At 42.6% G+C, this 16,770-nt stretch overlaps 1 protein-coding gene across 1 annotated transcript; it reads left to right on the top strand.

The window, feature by feature from the left end:
- The first annotated feature begins 9,910 nt into the window (after positions 1 to 9,910).
- On the top strand, positions 9,911 to 11,794 carry Tktl2 (transketolase like 2). Its single transcript, XM_038328802.1, has one exon. It carries the CDS (start codon positions 9,911 to 9,913, stop codon positions 11,792 to 11,794), a length of 1,884 nt encoding a protein of 627 aa, XP_038184730.1.
- Positions 11,795 to 16,770: the final 4,976 nt, after the last annotated feature.

The raw sequence follows: 16,770 nt of genomic DNA, 5'->3' as shown, positions 1-16,770 counted from the left end.
TAGCTGCTACATTTTATACTGTGTATTGGTCTTGTGCCTACTTTTGTTCAAAATGAGAAATTTAGCTCAAAGGCATGCCAATATCCAAACCCCAAATTTACAAATCCAAATAATTTAAATATAGCACAAGGAAGTAATTTGTTAGCCATTTAGAACTGACTTATTTACATATCCCAAGGAAGGAACCCAACAGTTGGTAACAACGGATACCATAGGGAAGAAAATGCTGTGCTATAAACGGCTACAGCTACTGAGCTCTTCAGAGCTTTCCTCGTGCTTCTCACTGTGCTGCTGGGAGTCATCCCGTAGACTCATAGCTCCGAACAGCTTCTCTGATGTTCCCATCTCCACACTAGTCCACTTGGGTTAGGGAGGGAGGCGTCATGCTTGTTCTGAGTGGCTTTTCCCTACCTAACACAAGCCAATCGGCCAGAGTTTCTCCCAATAAGCCGTGTCATCGCGCCACCTTGTGGTCATAAAGTAAATTTCCAGAACTAACTACACAAACAGTTTTAACAGAACCAAAATTTTGCTGCTGTTCTTATTAATCAGATCTATGTGCTTCTATGTGGAAAATTTCATAGATTTGTTAAGCATAAAACTCTGCTGACTAAATTCCACTTACAATAAATTAGGGGATAAAGGTATGTGGATACTCATACATGCCCCCCAAACTATCTGGAGGCAATTGCAACAAAACTATTTTTTGTGCAAAAATCAGTCCAAAGGATTTGGGCTGAGGAAGGAGTACTTAGAAATGATCTTTATATTTTTCTGCAATGTGTGAGCTTGGAAACAACTTATTTTCAAAGTTCTTTCCCATGGAAAAAGAGATGGAGAACAGTTGAGTTTGCTCATCAAGGTGAACAAACATGGCAGGTTAAAGATAGGCTGAGGCAAATGACGATGCGTGAGCAGGTGGGGGAGGGGATCTTAGTCACTGTCCTATGACTGCGAAGGGACACCATGACCAAGACGACTCTTATTTAAAAAGTCTTTAATTTGGGGTTGGGCCCATTTTCATCATGGTGGCTAATGTGGCGGCAAGCAGGCAGGCATGGTATTGGAGAAGTAGTCGAGAGCTTTACACCCTGATCCATAGGCAGGCAGGAATAAAGGAATGAGCACAGGCTCGGTATGGGCTTCTGTGACCTCAAATTCCACTACCAGTACCTCTACTCCTCCAATCCCAACCCTTCCTCATCTTTTCCAAATATCTAATCAGCTGGGGTGTAAGCATGTAAATACATGCTAACCCTTCAGTTTCTGGGAACCCCATTCCCTCTTCTGGCCTCCACGGGAACCCAAACACATGGATATATGTGGGGGGATTCACCCATACACATAAATAAACAGTAAGTTTAAAAGAACAAAACGGCAAACAACAGGCACAATAAAGTGCACCTACAACCACAGCTCCTACAAGGAGATGGGAGTCTGAGGCAGGAACATTCCCAGAAACTCACAGGCCAAAGAGTCTGGCATACGCAGCCGTGATAAACAAAGGTTTCCTGACTCAAACAAGGTAGCAAGACACGACTAACTTGAGGTTGCCTCTTAACCTCCGTCCATGGAGTGTGGCACCTGTGGTCACATCCACATTCACGTGTTATACAAATATATCCCCCAATTTATCTCTCTAAATCTCAATCTGTGTGTGTGTGTGTGAGGACACACACAAAAATGGTAAAAAGAAAGCTTTGACACACAGGAATCTCTAATAACAACCTTCAAAAATTTGTAAAACAAGACAAAGACTCCCCTTGATCATCCGACATTATGCACAATTCTGATAGCCCCATTTTCCCTGCATCCATCATCCCCAATCATCTCTCCTGACATGAGGAGAACAATTTTCCCAAACACGACTACGATTGAGACGCTCTGTGGAGAAAAAAACCTTTCCATTGTACGCTGCCCTCAAGCCAAACTCAAGAGAACAAAACAAAACATCAAAACAAGCCACTTGGCTCTCTTTCAAGGCCTCTTGAAGGTCTGTCTTCCAGCTCTCGGGCTCAGTGGCTCTCAGGATGAGTCCTCCCTTCCTGTCAGGTTAGGAGCGCTCTTTCCCCTCTGTAACTGTGCTCACTGACTCAAGCAAAATTCTGCCTCTTCTACAAGGCTAAGGCAGACTTCCTCCTCCCTTGAGGGACACTTTCCTGGTCAGAAGCTGAGAAGAAGCTCCTCTTCCCTGTCCACATTTGGCCTCCAAGAGCAGGGTCTGTCTGTAATCATGCCCCTTCCTCTGGAGGACGAGGGGAATGCCCGGCATTTCTGTGGAGCGTCACACAAGTTTGTCATCCGCGAGTACGCAATGGAGACGTGAGTTCTCCTCGGGTAACGAAAGCTCTGGATTCGTTTCCATAACACGAAAGCATCGCTTTGGAGACAAACTGTTGTGAACTTGAAAAGACGATGAGTAAACAGCTCCGTGTCTACACAATGTAGAGAAGTTGACTTCTAAAATCATTTTCAGTAGCAACCATGGATTTTCTATCAATATTTTCTTTTCTTCACAACTTACTACCCCAACTGTTAACACAGAGAAGCCAGGTAGCCACACTTCCCAATCCACCAATCCCGGGTGCAGCTCGCCAGCGAGTTTTCTCTAGCAGAGTACGAAAAGTAAAGTGTGCACCTTCCTGGGTTACTCCTGAAAAAGAAGTAGGTTCCTCTCTTGTATTCTTGTCCCTCCCAGTGGTGGACCAGATGGACGAGATGGTTTCAGTTTCACAGCTGAGAGCAAGACTTGCACAAAAGACTGGGGAAGGAGACAGGAAGAACATGGGACCCCAGAGCCTGGAAACAGAGCCACCCACAAGCCAGGACCTCCCACCATGCCCTGGATGTTTATGGGACAGAGAAAAGCACCTGGATTCCTCCTGAGCCAAACCCACTTTTTTCCTCCTAGTCTTTTTCTTACCACAGCCATATACCTTGAACAATGTACCAAGTACAATAATAAAATTAAAGCATTTACTCTGAACAAAGATGTTGAAGATAACCTTCCTTGGGAACTATTCTGAATAGTTATTTTGATTTATTTGATTGAATTCCAATAGAGCATAATAGCCAGTGTTTATAATGATAGCTCTTAGTCATCCAAGAAAAGGTTAATACCTCAAGTAACCTTTGCGAGAAGAAAGGCAGCTCTTTGATATGCTTTAGAGTACGGATTTGAAAAACCATTCAAATTTGAAAGGACATTGTCTTTAACAGAGAAGTAATAAAATCTCTCTGGAAAACTTAGCTACTCATAATGATGAAATTTTCTCTGGATGCTTATTTTAAAGATTTATTTTTTATTTTTAAAATGACGTGTATGTGTATGTGCAGACCAGCGGGGAGAAGTCTGTGCCTGTGTGGGTGCATGTGCCCACAGAGCCCAGAAGAGGGTCTTGGATCCTCTGGAGCCAGAGTTCAAGACTGCTGTGAGCTCTCCAACCTGGTGCTGGGAACCAAACTCAGGTCCTTTGGCAGAATGGTATGTCCTCTTGATGGAGCTTCTCCTCAACTTCCTTTTTCTCGGGAAAAAATGCTTTTTAACATTCTTTATTTTTTACAGGAACATCATTAAATGGTATCAAAAATGCTAGTAATAATAAGTGTGGTTAGTTTCCAAAATCTTCCAAGAGCTCACGTGCTTCTCAGAGGGGTGCTCGACAGTGCAGCAAGCGGGGCTGCAGACATCTAAAGACCATATGTAAGGTATTCATGCTCAAAACATTTGGAGTCACCATTCTGAGGTTTTGATGGAGAAGCTGCAATGAGAAAGATTCTCCAGGCATATCAACTACAAACTAGACAGAAAGCAACAGTTGCAATACATTGGGCAAGAGACAACACAGGCCAGTCATCTATAAAAGCAGACACACGAGTGGGAAAATTTGCCTCCTGTGTTTTTCTACAGAAGGAGGTGTCTCAAGAAGTGTGGCAGAGTCATGCACAGCTTCAATGAGACAGGAGCATAGGCCTACACTCAGGGATGACCCTGGGTACAAAACTGAAGGAGAGCGTTTAGCAGAAGGAAACTGTCTAGACAGAGCTTGCCACACAATGTTAAGAAGCTACCCTGTGTGAAGGCAATGTCTCAAGGCCACACAAATGTTAAGTTGAGAGCAGTAAAACCTAAGTAGTTCCCAGAATTCACAGGGGGCAAAACGCAGCCAAAGGACAGGATTCTTGATAATCACTTGCTTTCCACAGAGACACTGGAGAGGGCATGGTCTCTATGGAAGCTAGCCTAACACTGAAGGAAATCAGACTCCAGCATCGCTAACACCACATGGTTACCTCCAAGAAAAAGGTCAACTGTTCTTAGAAGAGCAAAGCAGAAAATCCCAAGATAAAGTCCAACATTAAAGACAAGGCAGCACCATTCATTACCAGAGAATAAAACAGTCAATACAAACACCTACATAATATAATACATAATACAAACAGCACAAATATACAAACACTACAATACAATAAAATACAAACACCTACATAAAATAGTTAATACAAATACATTTAGAGAGACAGAAATGAAGACAGAGACTTTTCATAAAAGGCTTTTAGAACTCTGCTCAGAGGACGAAAGGAAATGCGGTGGATTAAAGAATATGAAGAAGAGCCCACTGTAAAGCCTAGGGAGTAAAGCACAATATTTTAAATGGGAAATGCTGTGGATGGGATTTTCAGCAGCGGGACACAGCAACAGAACAGAATGAGGACTGGTGGACAGCGAAGAAACCACCCTAAGGGAAGCTCAAGGAGACAGCAGACATGCAGGGCACTAAGGAGAAGAGCCTCAGAGGTGGAAAGTGGATCAGATGAGGGATCCCACTTAATAGGCTTTCTGTACCCAGATAGTAGGTTTCTCCAATGATACAGCAAGCCAGATCAAGCTGACCTAAAATAAAAATAATAAAAGAACAGGTTTATTTTGAGCAAAGAAACTGTCAGGCGAATCATTTAGTACCATAGATTCGGGCTGGAGAGAGAGTCACGTGCCTGAACTAAAGCAGGGAGCTTAAATACCCTGTAGGCAACCCCTACAGGGGTGTTGATATATCCTCCATAAGCGGGATCTGTGCCCAAGTATGTTACATTTTTAGGCAGGGTCTTGGGTCCATGGCAACTTTAGGAGAGGAGCCATGGCAACTGCCAAGAATGTGGATCTGGTTTTGGGTGCCTTTTCTTTGTTAGAGATTTCCTGAGAGGGCAGGATGTGGATAAAGAAATGGCTTTCCAGATCAGCAGTGTAAAGAATTCAGTGTCTCTAAAATCAATACCAAGGGTATTACACTTAGGTGACAAAATCTGACTGCTTGTAAGATGTATCCCTGTGCATGAATGCGTGGAGGTGCATCTTTAATACCTCATTAAACCAACCTTGTTTTAAATCCGATCTTTTATAAACCTTGTTTTTAGGGCAGGACAGGAATTTTTATGAAAATCCATTCTAATCCAAATTATCCTAGAGACCCATTGTCACCTTGCTAAACCTACTCCATGTGGTCACGTTTGAGTTCTTTAACTGACCTAAGCCCAGGTTATTACCCGGAGATCTCATAAATACTAAGACTGTTTTAAATAATAAATAAAATATAATAAGGTAAAACAAAAGCTAACACATCAAATTTGGACACAATAAACAGAAGAAAAAAAGCCCAAGAGACAGCACAAGAATCAGAGACTCACTAGTTTGCACACTCAGGAATCCCATAAAAACACTAATTTGGAAGTTATAATATATACACAGGGGACCTGTTGCAGACCCCTGCAAGTCCTGTGTATACTGCTGCTTCTATCTCGGTGAGCTCATATGAGCTCTGGTCATATTGATTTAGTGGATGTCTTAGTTTGGGTTTTAATTGCTGTGAAGAAACCATGACCATGGCAACTCTTATAAAGAAAACATCTAATGGGCTCGCTTACAGTTTCAGAGGTCCAGTCCGTTATCATGATGGAGAACACGGTGGCATGCAGACGTGGTACTGGAGCTGAGACTGCTACATCTCTCAGACAGCAGGAACTTGGCTAACAGTCTCACTGAGGGAAGCTTGAGCAAAAGAGACCTCAAAACCTGCCCCCACAGTGACACGTTTCTTAGGACAAGGCCACACCTACTTCAACAAGCCACATTCTAATAGGGTCATGCCCTTTTGGGGGCCATTTTGTTTCAGATCACCATAGAGGGCCTTGCTTTTTTGATATCCTCCATCCCCTCTGGTTCTTATACTCTTTCTGCCTCTTCTTCCACAGGGTTCCCTCCCGAGCCCTGAGGGGAGGGATTTGATGTATAAAACTCATTTAGGGTTGAATGTTCCAAGGTCTCTAACCCCCTGAATAATATCTGATTACGGGTCTCTGTATTTAGTCCTGTCTGCTGTTGGAGGAAGGGTCTTTGATCATGTCCAAATAAAATAGAATGCCATTATAAGTCATAATTATTGTTGCAGCTTCTTTTTCCACTTTAGACCAGTAGTAATTGGTTTTACCCTAGGTCCCTATGTTGTCTAGCCTCAGGTTCTTGGTCACCAAAGCAGTGCCAGGTATGGGGTCCGTCTTGTGGAGTGGACCATAAGTCAAATCAGATGGTTATTCCCATAGGCTTGTGCCATCATTGCCCTAGCATATCTTGAAAGCAGGTCATCATTGTAGATGAAAGAGTTTGGGGTTGGCTTGGTGTTTACATTTCTCTTTTGGTAGCTTGAAGAGCACCTTCCTGTACCAAAGATGCTGGAATATAGGGTGAAGGCTCTATGTAGGCATCAGAACAACCTCTCCATGTTCAGTGAGTCATGTAAGTGTTGCCTTCAGTGATAGGGCCTTGCCATCAGTATGTGGAGAGCAACCTTTATCCTGGGTTGTTTGGACAGTTGCCATGGGAACCCTTTGGCCAATAGGTCAATTAGATTTTTTATGGAAATTATTCTCATGCAAAGCAGACTTGTATTTCTCTTCTTTCACAGAACAAGAACACAAGATGATCCCCGTGACTAGCAAAGGAGAAGGGACTTGTGGGCTGGTCACTTATGATTATCCTTTGCTGCTTGGAGTTTGGCATAGTTTTCTATATATGTTGTAATTCTTCTTCTGACTTCTCCAACCCATACCTCAAAATATAATTTACAAACTATAACAAAATTAGGAGAGGCAAAAAACAGTAATATCTACAATAACTATCAAAGTGAGAATGCAGAAAGATAGGTAAAGCATGTCACTACCTTTCCCGTGCCCCACAAAAGGAATCTTAATGCTTTATAATGAATCTATCCAGCTCACATATTCTGCCTTCTGTGCTAATGGAATTCAAATGGAAGAAGCAGATGCAGCTGCCCTCTGTGTCTTTTATGAGATTCTCTTTAAGAACACTCAGCAGCTGGGACAAGACTTCAGGGGTTTCAACCTCTACACCTTCTAAACTCAGCCCCCTGAGTGTTAGAAACTAGGTGCTGTTTTTTATGCTGCTGCTCAGCAGAACCTACAAAGATCAATTTCTGTTCCTTATCTTCCCCTCCATAGCTGTTTGTACTATTGATCCTGCTAGGGTTTATATTCCTGGAGTGTAGGCATCACAGCAAGCACTTCTGCACTGTGAGGAAAAAGTATAATAATAACTTCAAAGAAAAAGCAAGAAATGTGTTGTTCCATTTTATCAGATTTTAAGACAGAAGTTAAATGGATGATTGGGCTTTTAAAAAGATTTTATTATTTTTGTTTATTTTTAAGCATTTTGTTTGGTGTGTTTGTGTGTACACTCACACACACGATGTTTGTGTGTGCCTCCCAGAAGAAAATATCAGATCTCCTGGGGCTTAAGTTACAGCCAGTTGTGAATCACCTGATGTGGGTGCTGGGAACTGAATTTGGGTCCTTTAGGAAGACAGAAAACACTCATAACTGCTGAGTCATCTTTCCACACCATTTTTTGTGTTGAGATATGTGTACATGTTTGTGCCCAAAAGTGGGTTTATGCACACGGGTGCAGTGCCAAAAGAAGCCAGAAGAGGGCGGTTGATCCCCAGGAGCTGGATTTAAAGGCATCTTATGCTGGAAACTGAACGCTGATCCTCCAGAAGAGCTGGATGCAGATTTACTCACTGACCATCTCTACAGCTGCTCACCTCCAAGGTTAGGCTGAACTGTTTAACAGATGTTCAGAGGTTTCCAGTTCCCAACGCACCACACTGGAGGTGTACTGAACTGTTTACCAACCCTTGTTTACAATTTTGTCTGGACACCTATGCACTCCTAGTGACCACCCAAAGCCACTCAAGTTTGTTGATCACTACTCTGTGCACATAAATCAACATAAGTAAATAAAGAACTGTTTCCTACTTGTAGAAAACCTTTGACTGGCTCCCGAACAATCTCTAAAATGAGTCACTCACTTTTTACCAACACAATCGAATTATTGTAATGCTGCCCTTAGAGTTCCTGGTTTATCTCATTTCACTGACAGATTCTTCTAAAGTGGGAAAAATAAAAGGATTTATCCTGTATCTATTTGACTTTTAAACTAAGTGATATTTATGTCCATATTGGGTAATCCATTATTAGATAGTGATATACATGCTTCATACTTTAATGATCAGTAATTATGTACTTTGAAATATATTTTAAAATATTAAAATGCCTAATGAAAATAACGGATAGCTCATATTATATATAAACTTTCCAGATGTCTTAAAAATATCAGACCAATTTATAAAAACGTTATAAATAATATAGGAAATGCTATTTTCTATGTACTACTAGAAAAATCCATATATTTTCATAGAACGACAAGAGAAATCCACATTCATTATCTAGGGTACTAAATTTCCAAGCCCAAATTCTTTGCTTAAGAAAGCTGACCTTTGCAAATGTCAAAAAACTTAATACCTTAGAAAATGTTGTGCCACAATTGAAACGAATGGAAGAATTTGGAAATTTGAAAGAAATGCTAAGTAGTTCTGATTTCTCTTACCACCTCCCCCCACCATCACCACCACTACTGGAACGCCGCGTCGTTCGGTGTGTACTAAAGTGCTTACCAGCGTGTGGATTGGCGTTCTTCAGCAAAATTAACCGCGAGTTTCCAGCGTCGCATTCTCTACTCTCCTGCCTGCGCCCTCCCACCACCACTGCTTGCGTTGCTACTAGAAGCTGCATTTTTCCTCCTAATGCCCATCTTCTTTTCTGCAGCCCTAGCCTATGGTACTTGGATTTTCTCTTATTTACCTAAAAATATAAGCTAAGGTTGAATACAGCTGATCTTTTGCGGGACTTGCCCAACTTCAGCATTCTTTTGTCAAGTCTTAGAATATTTTCTGTCACTGCTTTTATTTATATTAACCCGTGCTCTTTAAAACCGAGACAGTCGGAGCTGAAGGGATGGTTTGACAACTGAGAGCACCGGCCAGTCTTCCAGAGGACCTAGATTCGAGTCCTAACACTCAGACTGCAGCGCACAACCACCTGTAATTTCCGTGCCAGGAACTGAAGGCCTCCCACGCAAGTGGTGTACAGAAATACAACCAGACAAAATACCCATGCACGTAAAAATCAAATTAGTTTTAAAATTAAAATGTTAGAATTAGGTGTAAGGGCGCAATAGTATCTAAAATATTTCCCCCCAGGCATAATATATGGGTATAAGAACATTTATCCCACTTTGAACTTAGAGAGAGGCAACGTGATATTTAATTATTTTTTAATAACGTTGAACCTGAAAGTGAAAAGGTAAACGTTAAAAATCTAGGGCTGGGGGCCGGGGCATTGTGATACAGCTCAAAACAAAGCAACTGCACATGCACTGATGCAGACCAGTGGCGCATGCGCAAACTTTCCCCAACGGTTGCTGAACGGGTTGTTAAAGGAGACAGTCAGGACATTGCCCTACTTTTCTTGCCCATTGGCAACCGAGCAGCCTGCAGCCATGGCCACGGCCAACGGTGCCAAGGTGGACCCAGACACCCTGCAAGTGCTTCAGGACACGGCCAATCGTCTGCGAATCCACTCCATCCGGGCCACGTGCGCCAGCAACTCGGGCCACCCCACGTCATGCTGTAGCGCGGCAGAGATCATGGCTGTGCTCTTCTTCCACACCATGAGGTACAAACAGAAAGACCCAGAGCACCCTGACAACGACCGCTTCGTCCTCTCCAAGGGCCACGCTGCACCCATCCTTTACGCCGTCTGGGTGGAGGCGGGCGGGATCTGTGAATCTGACTTGCTGAACTTGCGGAAAATCCACTGCGACCTGGAGGGTCATCCCACCCCTCGGCTTTCGTTTGTTGATGTGGCAACAGGCTCCCTTGGGCAAGGACTGGGAGCTGCCTGCGGAATGGCTTACACCGGCAAGTACTTCGACAAGGCCAGCTACCGTGTGTTCTGTCTCATGGGGGACGGTGAGGCCTCAGAAGGCTCCGTCTGGGAGGCCTTGGCCTTTGCTTCCCACTACAACTTGGACAACCTCGTGGCAGTCTTTGATGTGAACCGCTTGGGACAAAGCGGCACTGCACCCCTAGGGCACTGCACGGACATCTATGAGAAGCGCTGCCAAGCATTTGGGTGGAATACTTACTTGGTGGATGGTCACGATGTCGAAGCTCTCTGCCAGGCCTTTTGGAAAGCAACTCAAGTCAAGAACAAACCTACTGCCCTGATTGCCAAGACCTTCAAAGGGCGGGGTATTCCAAGTATTGAGGACGCAGAAAACTGGCATGGGAAGCCCATGCCGAAAGAGAGTGCTGATGGGATTGTCAAATTAATTGAGAGTCAGATACGAACCAGCAAACATCTCACACCAAAGCCCCCCGTTGAAGACTCACCCCAGATCAGCATCTCCAATATAGAAATGACCTCTGCACCTGCTTACAAACTGGGTGACAAGGTGGCTACCCGGGAAGCCTGTGGCTTGGCTCTGGCTAAATTGGGTCACACTCAAAAGAGAGTTATTGTTCTAGACGGTGACACAAAAAACTCGACTTTTTCTGAGATCTTCAGGAAAGAACACCCCGAGCGTTTCATAGAGTGCTTTATTGCGGAACAAAACATGGTAAGTGTAGCGCTAGGGTGTGCAGCGCGAGGAAGGACCGTGGCTTTTGTTAGTACCTTCGCGGCCTTCCTGACCCGAGCGTTTGATCAGATCCGGATGGGAGCCATCTCTCGAGCCAACATCAACTTCATTGGTTCCCACTGCGGAGTTTCCATTGGAGAAGATGGGCCTTCCCAGATGGCTCTGGAGGACCTAGCCATGTTCAGAAGCGTCCCCAGCTGCACGGTTTTCTACCCAAGTGATGCGATCTCCACAGAACACGCTGTTTATCTGGCAGCCAGAACGAAGGGGATGTGCTTCATTCGGACCAGCCGGCCCCAAACCGCAGTTATTTATACTTCACAAGACAGCTTTGTGGTTGGACAAGCCAAGGTGATCCGCCAGAGTGCAGAGGACAAGGTGACAGTTGTTGGTGCGGGAGTTACTCTACAGGAAGCCCTACTGGCTGCCGACAAGCTCTCTCAACAAGGTATTTTTATTCGCGTCATTGACCCATTCACTATCAAACCTCTGGATGCTGCCACCATTATCTGCAGTGCCAAAGCCACCGGAGGCCACATCATCACAGTGGAAGATCACTATCGAGAAGGTGGCATTGGGGAAGCTGTGTGTGCGGCCATCTCCAGAGAGCCTGACATAGTTGTCCATCAGCTTGCAGTAGCAGAAGTGCCGCGAAGCGGGAAACCGAGTGAACTGCTGGATATGTATGGAGTCAGTGCCAGGCACATTGTGGCAGCCGTGAGAGATACCTTAACGAAATGAACTAGCCCATTTCTTCAAGGCTGTTGGCTTTGGTCTTAAACACTGGTATCTTGGTGTTATATTGATGTTTGTTGTTATAAAAAAAACATCTCTTGCACTCTGCTGTTTTAAAAGAATTGCTGGCAAATACCTTCATTTCTAATAATAAGATCAACAAAAAGCCTTGAACTTTCCGTTAAACTGACAAATGTCACTCTTGTTTTTTAGTTGTTATTGTGTCTTATACATTTTTCAGTTGCAAAACAGACAACAAAACCATCTAATTACAAGGTTTTTTGTTAAGACTATAATTAATTAACTAGGATGAGGATAATGCAGCTATAACGGGTTATCGATGTGTATAGTGAAGGGACTTGAATTAAGTTGTAGACTTCATTAGCCCAGATTCTGAAGCAAATTTGAGCACTTGCACAATGGCATTGCCATGCCATCTGTCTCTTTTCCAGGTGACATTTGACCACGGACCTTCCTTTGCAGTTCGTCCACTTCATGTCTCTTTGTCAGGGACAGCTCGCTCGCTCAAATTCCACTTTTCTATAAAGAAACGGCCAGTTCTAGTTTGTGCATTATATATTAATAATATTGTTTTGTGAAAGTGTTGTGTTTTTTGTCTTTTTAGTTTTTTGTAACCAAACTATGTTGTTAACTTGATTATTCATCTGCTGGAAATAATAGATGTGATAAAGAATTTTAAAATGAGCCGTTTAAAGTCTGTTGTGTGTATGTGACTGCCTTCCCCTGATTTGGCTGTGGGTATGAAGAAACTTGTCTCCAACTCATAGACAAGAAAGAAAGACAAAGAGTTTGGGACTGGAGATAAATAAGTTAGTAGGAAATGATGAATTGAAAAGCATTTGTAATTTTATCTTCATAATATCTTTGAGGTGCAAAATAAAAAAAAATCCCAGTCCAGAAAATTTAAAAACTTTAAAAAATTAAGACTCATGGACGCTGAGTTCAGATCTCAGCTCTAGCAGCATTTGAAAGGCTCTCCAGCGGCACAGGATTCATTGTTGCCCTGACTAACAGTCCTCGGGGAGATCTGACCAATTGGCACTGGGTGGAGGTATTGACGGGATAAAGAAAGCACTAAGCTGGGAACTGGGAAGTAGAGTGCTGGTGCTTCTGAGACTGCCACCCCCTTGTCTCTTCTCTTGTGACAATCATGTTTCTTTACATAAGATTTTTAAGCTCATTTTGAAAAAAATAGTTAATATAAGAATGTAGAAGGAGTGGCGGGCTGCCTTCCTGCCGCCTGGCTCCAGGATGCCTGCTAGCTTATGCCCCGAAATAACAACAGACAAATTGTATTCATTTAAACACTGCTTGGCCCCTTAGTTCCAGCCTCTTATTAGCTAACTCTCACATCTTGATTAACCCATTTCTAATAATCTGTGTAGCACCACGAGGTGGTGGCTTATTGGGAAAGATTCTAGCCTGCATCCATCTAGAGTAGAAGAATCATGGCGACTGACTTCCTTCTTCCCAACATTCTGTTGTCTACTCCACCCACCTATGTTCTGACCTATCATGCCAAACAGTTTCTTTATTAATTAACCAATGAAAGCAACACATAGAAAGATGATCCTCCTCCATCATAAGAACACTATAAATTCCAGAGAATGTAAAGATGGGGAAGATTTGATTCACATTTCATCCCCTCAGAAATTTGTTTACACGTGATCTGTAACTGTGGGCCCTCTATTAGAACCATCTGGACTTCAAATATCACATTTACCCAAGAGTAAGTGCTAACCCGCATCTCTTTCTTAGCTTTCTTACCTTGTGGAGATACAGGATTGGTTCAGAAACTGTGAACTAGACAAAATACCAAGATAAGGTTGCTGGTTTAGGGATATATACTTGTTTCTTCCAGCTTTCATTATTTTTAAATGTGGGAGGAATCTGTAGAAGGAAGCGGCGGGGCTGCGTCCTGCCACCCGGCTGCCAGCTAGCTTTACACCCGAAATAATTACACGGAAACTATATTCTTTTAAACACTGCCTGGCCCATTATCTGTAGCCTCTTATTGGTTAATTCTCACATCTTCCTTTAACCCTTTATTCCTTTAACCTTTATTTAGTAATCTGTATAGCACCACGAGGTGTGGCTTACCAGGAGAGATCTTAACCTGCGTCCATCTCGGAGAGGAGAAGCATGGAGACTGCATATGGCGACTGCCTGAAGCGTCTCCCCAACTCTGCTTCCTTGTTCCCACAATTCTGTTCTGTCTACTCCGCCTACCTAATTTTCTGTCTCTTAAAGGGCCAAGGCAGTTTTCTTTATTAATTAACCAATGAAAGTAACATAGACAGATAACTCTCCTCCATCATTGAGGGCTGTTTCCGACCAAACATACAAAAACATGCATTTAATAGTGACCATAGATCTGAAACTTTTAAATGTCTAATGGGATCATAAAGTTTCAGGTAATGTAAGATTGAGGTAGTAATCATCAGGTCATGTGGGAGTGTGGGGAGCCTCTTCAATCCATACTGCAAAGGCTATGTTCCCAGAAAACATTGACAAAGGGGTCAATTTTATAACAAGATTGGGGGTGACATTTATCTTATGCTCAGCAGTCCATGATATAGAATTATGTCCCATTTTGCTACACAATGATGGTTGCGTAGCACTCAATCTATCCTCAAGAGCCTTGGAGTCTTAGAGACTCAACTTTATTAATGCTAAACACTCACTGCTAAAATTGAAGATAATAGTTTTTATTATTCTTGATTTCCTTTTCAAAAAATTTTCAAAATAAGCTCTTTGTTCTTTATAAAATTTACTTTAAATTTTTAATGGAGTAATTAATTATTCTTGGGGTATGTAGCTCAGAATACAGCTCAAAATGGCCTTAAGGAGTATGCCACTGTGCCCTGGACAATTTCATTAAACAAAGCAAGGGGACAGTGATTCAGCTTTCATATTCTTGCCTAGATGAAGGTCGTTTAGATTATTGAGAGAGCTTAGTGATAGACCAGCTACAGCTATCACATCAAAACTGCCTTGTTTGTGGTTGGGGAAGAATGTCCAGATACTAATTAAGAGGGTAAGTGGCTTCTAGTCAATGCGTGCTTTGAGTTGTGTGACTCATAAAAGAACAAGAATGAAATTTTTATTTTACTTTAAGTGAATTTAAAAGGTAATTTAAAAACAAGGAATCTGTTTGGGGAAGATAGCCTTTTAAAGAAAAGGCAAAAGACTTGCCATTTCTGATGTCAAGATCATCAAACAATGCTGGGTCTCTTGGCTGAGGCCTGTAATCCCAGGTAGCTCAGCAAACTCAATATAACTATGTCTTGAACTAAGAAACTAAAAGGAACTGTGGGTTTATAACAACAATATGGCATCTGCCTCCCATGTCCTAAGACCTAGGTTTAATCTTGGGGCCTGGATAAATCTAACAAATAATAATGGTGTGACTTTAGGAAATCTAATCCCCCAAAGTTCACAGAATATCCAGGAAATAATTCTCCAGAGTTTACTTATAGAGTCTGGTTTGAAGAGAGTATTGTCTTTGCTGTGATGTGTAGGTAGGGGCATTGCCATACTAGGAAATGAATGTATTGTTGCAGAGGCATCATCCTTCCTCTTCTGAATAGTAGCAGGGAGGGGCATTGAACTGATTCCTTTGTTTGGGGATGCACAGATTATCTACAATAGGGTAGACAGTATTTCCTTGCCAGGTTTGTGGCCTATCTGGCTATAGGCCTACTTCCCTGACCCTGGTGTTATATGGTTGGATTAAAACAGTTTGGGAAATACCTTAGGAGCTGGCAAAATCTATCACCACTTCCTTTTGTACGATTGTAAGCTAAGACTGGTTCTACAGTTAAAAAAACTGGAAAAAATGAAAAGTATTATGGTATATAAAACTTATATGGAACTTAAATTCCAGTGTTCACAATGAAAGTTTTTCTTCTTCTGCCTTTCTTTGCTCCAAGTCCGTTCTCATATCTTTAGACCAGAAAAGGGTGGGGATGAGGCAGAGCAGAGACAGTCCTCTTCCTTGACTAGGAGACAGTATGTTCCCAGAGTTGGCGAGGTGGCTAAAAGCGTTGATGCATCTTGGTACTTGTGGTGGCTATTCTTAGCTGTTAACTTGACTACATCTGGAATGAAACACTATTTAGAAATGGAGGGCACATCTGTGAGAGATTGTTTGCTTGGTTTGAAGGGGTTGAATCCACTCTAGTCCAGACTTTTGAGGCAGGAAGGTACATGTCTTTAATTCAGATCTTGAGGAGGGAAGACACACCTTTAATCTGGGCCACACCTGCTGGGAGCCTACATAAAGGCATGGAAGAAGGAAGCTTCTGCTCTCTGGCTGCTTGCTCTTAACTCGTTAGCAAGTCTGTTCCTTCACTGGTGTTGGGGTCTACTTCTTTGGAATTCCAGCATCTACTAAAGACCAGCTGAGATATCCAGACTCATGGTTTGAGGAACTGCTGGGTTCTTGGACTTTCCATTTGTGGCCTGCCATTGTTGGATTAGTTGGACCTTAGCCTGTAAGTGATTCAAATAAATCCTGTGTACGTGTATTTTTTAAGTGAGTTCTGCTAGCCTAGAGAACCCTGACTAATACAGTACTTCTTGATTCTACATGTGCAAATATTTCTGAAATTTGGTAAATCTTATCACCAGAATCAAGACAATCTGTTAGACACAAGTATGACAAATGCACAAACATTTTAAGAAGGCAAATGGCAGCCATGCAGTGTGTTTGGGTAAGTCCACTGAACCCCTGCTTTATACCATAGCCTCTTTGGCGAATGGTGTTAGGTGCACATTTACTCCTAGAAGCAAAGGGTAGACTTATGACATTCAAAATATTTACTAGCCAGTTTGGCACAGCCCCTCCAAACAGGTTCTGATGTCATTAGTCGTCATTCTGCGTCTAAAGAAGAGAGGACTATGCCATAACAGGTTTGAAGCATTAACAACTTGCCACAGTTGTGTCTGCATGACTCTGT

This window comes from Arvicola amphibius, chromosome 4 (assembly GCF_903992535.2).
Source record: "Arvicola amphibius chromosome 4, mArvAmp1.2, whole genome shotgun sequence".
Lineage (NCBI taxonomy): Eukaryota > Metazoa > Chordata > Mammalia > Rodentia > Cricetidae > Arvicola > Arvicola amphibius.
The sequence above is the reverse complement of the archived record's forward strand: the minus strand, read 5'-3'. Positions and strand labels throughout refer to the sequence as shown.

Coding starts and splice junctions, on each gene's coding strand:
- Tktl2 (XM_038328802.1), top strand. CDS start 9,911: ATGGCCACGGCCAACGGTGCCAAGGTGGACCCAGACACCCTGCAAGTG.